We start from the raw sequence: 7,927 nt of genomic DNA on the forward strand, positions 1-7,927 counted from the left end.
TGCCGTGGTGCACTGGTGGATCCAATTAATGCCATGCACAGAGCGCATGTGACCTGGAGTCGTTAAAAATTAAGAAAGAAATTCTTCTAGACACTGTAATCTCTGAAAAATGAGCTTCCCTTATATATATATATATTCTTCCAAGAGAATCCTCGAGTTACCAACTGTACTTAGCTGTATAGTAATGAAGACATCGAAGGCAGAGCAATGGTTAATAAAATAGCTGTTTTATGCTATGCCACAAAGTGGTTTAACCTAGGAGTGAGAAATCTGGAGCTGTGATATTTGGTCAACTCATGTGAGTGTGTGTGTTGGGGGGGGTGGATATATACATGTGGGTATGACATAATCTCTGTTATGCATATGCTGGACAAACGTGTAGAGATTGTAGAAGGGAATATTTGGGATGAGGAGAAGGAATTAGAAGGTACGTCCACATGAAAGCTTGTGATACACAGAAAACATTAAAAAATAGGAAAAAGAATCATCACACATCGAGTGTAACTAAGTCAACATGTACACAGCACGTAGAAGCCCCTTCTTTAGATCATCTCAGGACTTGCTTGCTTTTTATTTGTTCCCTTTCGATTCTACAGATTTTGTTTTTTTAATTGAATTTGGAACAGGACAGTTTCTTTGTGTCTAAAAGGGAAGATAGAACCGAATTCGAGGATGAAAAGGAATTCCCATGGGCTTCCTCTTTTCTTGATGAGTTGCTTTTACTGCTTTTTAATTGTCGTCTCTCTGTGTTTTTCTAACCCGAGTTATACGGGAAAGTCTCCCCACAGTGCGGCGATGTTTAAAGGATTTGACTGCACCACTCTCCTGTTCTAGTAAGGGGAGAGGTGGGTCTCTATGTCTCTGGTGCTGATGGTCAAGTGTCGTTGTCCTTTGATGTCTTCTGAGGAGGATATCAGAATTGGCTTCTTTTCCATGTATTTCTCGTTTTCCACCTCTCTCTCTCTCCGTGCCGACTAATGCAGCATGTCTGTACACAGGGAGTGTTCTCCTTTCTCGTTCCCAAATGTCTGCTATTTTTTTTTTAACCTCGCGTCTTTGATCTCCCCTTTCCTCCCTCATCTCTTCTTTTCGATTCTCGAGCACCATAATTCATCCTCTTCAACAGCTCTCTTTCTCTTTCTCTCTCTCCTTGCTTTCCAACCTAAAGCAGCGTTACTCCCACCACCACCATCTTCGCTATTTGTGTTGGCAGATGCCCAATTAGATCTCAGTTGCCCTTTTCACCAATAGAGACTGCAGATCGAAGATCTGCTCATAACTGCAGCTTGAGGGTTCATCAAAAAAAGAAGAGGAGACCAGGAAAAAGAGATAACTGAGGAGGGGAGGATGCCCCATCAAGGGGTCTTCATGGAGACTTCTGCGGTGCCTGATTTGTCGTTGCATATTAGTCCCCCAGATAGGACTCCGGCAGCAGCTCGCGCCGGCATCGATCACGATGGTGGCCTTCAGATTTGGCGCCGAGTACTGCCGTCGAACACCGCCGACGATTCTGCTGCCGGAAAACCCAACCGGCAGACTCATTCGGAGCTCTCCTTGGTGAGTCCCTGCTGCACCTTTCTAGTAAATGATCAAGCTCGAGAAGGTGCCTTCCAGCAAACCAGCCATCATCATCCTCACTACTATCATTACAATGTTCAGCATCATGATCTGAACGGACTGAATAGGAAGAACCGCATCAATGAAGATGCCTCTTCAATAGACGTACCCGACCAGCTGCGGCCGATCAAAGGGATTCCAGTGTATCAGAATCGGTTGTTTCCATTCGTTGCCGGAGATCAGCTGGCAATTGGCGGCAGATGCTCTACTGATAAGAATATTAAGATGGGACTCTACCACTGGTCTCAACAAGCTGACACTAATGCTTCCGCTCCATCACCTTGTTCAACTTCTAAACCTTTTTTCGGAGGAGGAGGTACTGGTGGTAGTCCGGAACAGATGACAATTTTAAACTCCACTCCTACTTCTTCTTCACCGCCCACTGCAGCCGAGGCGGCCGCCTATCGGTTTGCAGCCGCTGCAAGGTTCAATGGCGGTGGATTCACTCCATCTGAGATATGGAAATCACACCAGCAATATTTCGGTGGACCAATCCAAGATGCTTCTCATGGTGTGATGAGGCCAAAATTCGTGGCGAAGCTGCCATCTAAGAGAAGCATGAGGGCACCAAGAATGCGTTGGACGAGTACCCTGCATGCTCGATTTGTTCACGCTGTAGAACTCCTTGGAGGCCATGAAAGTAAGCCAATCTTTCTCCTGTTTCTCTCTTTTAAGCTTCCTGCAAATCTTCAGTACTAAGAATATACCAGTCTCACCGCTACGGTGCTACTATTATTTGTTGAATTTAATTTCCAAGATCAGAATCTTGGTGGTCTGTTAATTAATCTAAAGCTGCCTGTGTTCGTTTTTTTTTTTATGTTAAAAAGGGGCAACACCAAAATCTGTTCTTGAGCTCATGGATGTCAAAGATCTCACACTGGCTCATGTGAAGAGCCATCTGCAGGTAAGGCTCAACAAAAACCAAGTGCTTGTATTGCGGAAAAGTCAAAGGCACCAATAATACGAGAAGACGGTAGAAACTTTAGTTCATCTGTTTTCCTTTTCTTGTTGAAGCATCTTCATCTCTCCCCCCTCTCTCTCGCTTACAACGCGCGGCGCATTTGTCGATGAATAGGATGGTGATGAATGAATGACTGACTGAATGCATGAACCATTCAGTCTGGTTCTCTGATACAGGAGACAGCTAGGCTTCTACCTTTCTTTCTCTAGAGAGAGAGAGAGAGAGATTGTGTGTGTGTGTGTTACGGTGACATAGGCGTAGTAAAGGTAAAAAGCCATCATCTCATAATAATACATTCATTATTAATCTTACCAAACATCACCACATGGCTAGTCAATGACGATCCCATCGGAAAGCACAAGAACTCTCCAATCGAGAAGGGGAAAAAAAGGAAAGCAAGGATCTGATTTGAGCAACGTATCCCAATTTATTTCCTTGTGATCTTCAGTGTATCTCTCACTCATCACTCACTCTTTCTCCCGTCTTTTACCACTTTCTCGCAGATGTATCGAACTGTTAAGACCACTGACAAGCCTGCAGCTTCCTCAGGTATGTCGTATTCTCACCACCACCCCCCTCAGCTTTTGTTTTTGCAGCTTTAGACTATCTCCATTTCCTTATCTTCTTTTTACGTTCTTTCTCTTTTCTCGTTTCTCCTTAGTCTTGTCCTAGCTAGAGTAGAAAATCTCTCTCTCCCTCTCTCTCTCTCTTCCTCTCTTTCTCCACAACCCCCTAAAAACGCGCTTGGCATTTGATGGTCAACATGTGCTGACGCTTGTTCAGTGCGGATGCTTTCAGGCCAGTCAGATGGAATAGATAGTGGGTCAGCCGGAGAAGACGAGCTCATGCCCGGAAACCAGTCGGATAACAGCCTGAACCTCCAGCGATTTATCGACAAACTCGGTTCCGACTTATCTGCTCAGAATAACAGATTGCACCCTCAACAGGAAATGGATTACTCGTCCACACTCTGGACCAACTCTTCAAGGTATGCACCACAACAACCCCCAAAAGAAAGAACCCTTCTTTCCCCATTGGTTTCTTCATAAATTGCAACCATGTTTTTCCTCTCCGTCATCATTATCACTACTTTCTATTTCCTCCTCAATCTGCTTTTATGCAATTAGATTTTGGTTTATACACCGAGTGTTTGGCGGTAGAGAGAGATTGCTCTTTCCTAACCTTAAATACAATAAATTAATGAGCGCCAAACTTTTCTTCTTCTTTTTTTCTTTCTTTCTTTGTTCTTTGCTTTTTCGCTTTTATTGTTTCTTGATTTGCTTGCTCAAGCTGAACAAAGAATATTTGACGTTCACTGGAAACTTAAAAACAGAAAAAAGTATCTGATGTTAGTTCTCGCTTCGCTTTTATCTCCTGCATCCAAGCATTTACATCCTCTTCCTGATTATTTGCCTCCATTCATCCATTTACTCCATGGAATCGAGTTCCTAATTTCTGCCAAAGGTATCCGGAATGGCAGATAATGATGATGAAGAAGGTTTCTTTCCGTCTCTATTGCCTTCCAAAACATGCATGTGTTGGATTGCATGGGCATCCCCACGTACGCCTTGCCAGTTTCTCTCCATTGTCGCAGCTCGCGTCCTGTAGTTTTCTCTCAGCCACGGGTTTTGGAGCTTTCCTTTAAGTGGTCGCCTTTAGAAAGGCCCCTCTAGATACCCTTATACGTGCATGCTTTCCGTAGCTGTACGTAATTGGCAGAAGCAGAACAAGTTACTATCCATTAACCTCATATCAGCACTATGATTAGAACCATTTTACATGGAGTACCTCCCTGAGATGCGCCTACAATCACTTCTTCAGATGATCATCTTCCATGAAACCTTTTTTTAAGGTGCATTTGAGCAGACTAATCAGCTAGAGGAGCGTTGAAAATGTATATCAGACAAATGAAAAGTTAACTAGGACTCTGCTCATTATATGCCGAATTCGGTCAGTTGGAGATGTGGACAGGACTATGCTGTAAAGTGACGGTGTAGTCTCTGCAACAGTGGAGATAAAGATAAAGAGGATGAGACGAAGTTTGCAAGGCAAGTTTGCCATGCACTTTTCTATGGATGTGTACTGTGTTGCTGGAATCTTAGCGTTTATATGCATTTGATGTCCTTTTTTATATTACTATTCGGCTGCAGTAAGACGTATGAATAAAATATTGGTACGGGAAAAGGGCAATATCCTGCTGAGAGAGTCTGTCTCTGATCAGAAGAAAATGATACTGAAAATGCGTGCCGGTGCCGTTTTAAATGATCAAGTCTGGGCTTTGGAGGAATTACTAATCGATTGGTTTAATATCAGGAAGAACTCCAAAGTTCATTGACAGATGGTGGCTGGCCGGAGGCCGTCATGTTGGATCCGCAATGGATTAACAGATGATTATTAGGTGGACGAAGTATTATATGGTGGAAATGAGAAATTTGTGTGGACGTTTCTTCATACATTTTCTTACGATCAAAGAAAAAGCAAGAATTTGGCACATGGTGGCATCATTTTCTTGGAGTTAATCTGCACTGTTGATCGAAAGAGGGAATAAAGATGAAATTAAAACATGAGAAGGGTCGTGAGGAGGTGGATACTTGTTTGTTGTTAGGTTTCTCGTGCTGTAAAATTGCCTGTATTTCCGTGCCACGCTTCGTTTTGTTAAAAAAACATTAGATTATTGCGCTGTACTGTTGTGGTGCAGTATGTTTCGAAGGAAACAAAAAGGTCTTAGTACAACTATTATGTAACAATATTTACATTGCCATGTCAATATCAAGGCATCTCACGGTGCCGTGATCGAAGTTCCCGATCTTTTGTCTCTTCCTCAGATCTTCATAGTGTCTCCCTTTGTCGCCTTTCTTGTCCTTAATATGTCATAATCCATGATGATTACTTTGGATTTAAATCTCGGGAAAGAGCAAAATATAAACGTTAATCTGGTGACCATTTCGAATCCCGCAACTAGGTGAATGCTCCAGAAAGAAAATGCCCAATTGAACCATTCGAATCAATCAAACAAATTTTCTGTGGTATTTATGTTTTTTTGCAGAGGACTGAGGGGAGACCTAAGGAAAATGCATTTACAGGAACACATTTCCATTCCACGTGACCCACTTAGAACACATGTATCTCATAGTAATAGACGTTTTTGTTTGGTTTAAACAGTTAGATTGGCTTCTCCACAGTCTTTAGTCAAGAACAGGCATTGAATTGAATTATCTGTACAACGAAATCTTCGTACTTTTTATCTCCAATGTCACTGCTGTTTCATGAGTGAATTATTTTTTCTCTCCAGAAACAAATGTTGGCATTGCAAGTGCCGCGTCTCCATAAAATATGTCAGCTTCACTCGCCGAAAAAAAATAGAAAACTATGTTTGTTGGGAGCTCCTAATTAGAAACTTAACAAAAAATTGGGTGTTAGGAATACATAACCCCTCCCCTTCTTGCCGAAAATATACATTGACACATTCATGTGCATATTAATGCTGGTGTGCTTCCGGTGCGCATACTCCACAATTGCAACATATAAGTCTACCAATATCTAGCGGAAATGATGAAAGTTAAACCAAGTCCATGGATGTGACTTTTATAGCAAAAAAAAAATGGGGAACATAAGAATTCATGCTTTTTCAGTGTAGACATTGAATTTTTTAAGCTGACAAAGTTTCTATCATTGTTTTCCAAGCCCTTGGAAATTATGATCTGCACATATAATGAAAATGAATTTTATTGATTCCTAACTTATAAGGCGCGGAGAAGATGTGGACATGGTTAAATTTCGCCAATAATACAATGAAAATTTGCTAAACTGCGTTACCTCCTACAAGATAGTTTTTATCAGCACCTTTTAGCAAATTAGGAGATAGACACATTTTTCACAATAAAAAATCTAGGAAAGACTTAGTCAAACTTTTAGACAGACTAGGATGATACTTTCTACGAATAGAATTTTCTAAAGTTTTAAATCTTTGTTTTTTCATCGTTCTCAAGAAGTTTAAAAAGCATTCTCAAAATCTTTCAAAAGGTCTCATAATCGAGAAAAAGAAAACAATCAGCATTCCATGTGGTCCCCAAAACTTGACGAAATGAAAAAAACTCATGGTCTTTCGTTTGATTAATCTTCTCTAGTCGTTGGTTTCTAGGGTTGAGCAGCTAACCCCAGTTTGCCTATAAAGAAAGAAAATAAGTGCGTTTTGTAATATCTAAGAGTCACAGACACCTTTACAATGTTCAATTGGAATAAAAAGTAAATGAAAATATACACCCACGAGAGCACACACACACACGAGCACATATGTTTTGGCATCAGCTATATTGTGATGGCATGGGGTTGCAAGGCTAGATTAAATTAACTTGTCTATCAGCATATCTCCTTGCACAATTTTTTTCTTACTTTTGGAACACAAACTGATGATCACACCCATTAATTGGAAATGGCCAAAACCTTTCAGCAGAGGAGCTTGGTCACAGAACCAGTCCGGGGATGCAGAACCCACAAGTACGGTACCAACCCATCAGGATACAGACGTACGCATAAGCGAGGTAAAAGAAGTTCACCTTGTACGTTCCTTTGCTTTTTCTTCTTTTTTCATAGCTTTCATCTCATTCACAACCGCGCATCTGAAACTGTGCTTCTATTTGGATTGAATTTATGGTCACTCGCAACTTTGTGGTGAATTTTTTTTCTCAGGGGATCAGCGATCACCTGCAACTAAAGGACTCACCTGCACCTTTGTTAAGCCTCAAAAACCCCAGTTTGGAGTTTACTCTAGGAAGACCCGATTGGCAAGGCAACACTTGTGGCTGATGCACGTGTAGGTGTAGGTAATCAGACCCTTTTAACTTAGGGTTAGCATGGCTCTCTCAACCTCCAAACCAAACAGCAGCGTGTGCGCGAGTTTGTGTGTGTGGGTATATATCTATATATATATATAGCACTCATAAACTACGAAGGGCATAAGAAAACGGGATGAGATTGGTGGGATAAGAGCACCAACGTAATTATATATTCGGAGTTTCCAGGCATCTAGTGCTGGGTAGTTCAATGTGGAAGACATGGAGATGGCTCCTCAACTATGTAACCGTTGCAAAGGAACACAATGGTCCTTCGGATCTTTGACATGCAGCAAGGAGCAGCAGCGGCAGCGCTAGCTGCTACATTTATTTGAATTTGTTTGAGAAGTCTGAATTGATGTCCTATTACAATGTTGAGCAAATCTTTACAACGTTTCTTGCGTTTGTTGCTTGTGACACATTCTTAAATTCTTTTCATGTACACTTCCCATGCCTAGTTATATGTGCATGACTGACCTGTTATATACGATCGACGCGCTAGACGCAATTTTCAGGA

At 41.6% G+C, this 7,927-nt stretch overlaps 1 protein-coding gene across 5 annotated transcripts; it reads left to right on the plus strand.

Moving 5' to 3' along the window:
- Nucleotides 1-831: 831 nt before the first annotated feature.
- On the plus strand, nt 832-7,927 carry LOC116262823 (transcription repressor KAN1-like). Of its 5 annotated transcripts, none has more exons than XM_031642332.2 (6): nt 832-2,257; nt 2,445-2,521; nt 3,082-3,127; nt 3,362-3,566; nt 7,032-7,137; nt 7,268-7,927. In XM_031642332.2, the coding sequence occupies exons 1-6, from the start codon at nt 1,348-1,350 to the stop codon at nt 7,382-7,384; spliced, it is 1,461 nt and encodes a 486-aa protein (XP_031498192.1). In that variant the 5' UTR covers nt 832-1,347; the 3' UTR covers nt 7,385-7,927. The 5 variants fall into 5 exon arrangements, with proteins under 5 accessions (XP_031498192.1, XP_031498191.1, XP_031498195.1 ...); XM_031642331.2 differs by having other exon boundaries at nt 834-2,257; nt 7,029-7,137; XM_031642335.2 differs by having other exon boundaries at nt 834-2,257; nt 7,032-7,119.

The sequence above is a fragment of the Nymphaea colorata genome, chromosome 10 (genome assembly GCF_008831285.2).
Source record: "Nymphaea colorata isolate Beijing-Zhang1983 chromosome 10, ASM883128v2, whole genome shotgun sequence".
Classification (NCBI taxonomy): Eukaryota; Viridiplantae; Streptophyta; class Magnoliopsida; order Nymphaeales; family Nymphaeaceae; genus Nymphaea; species Nymphaea colorata.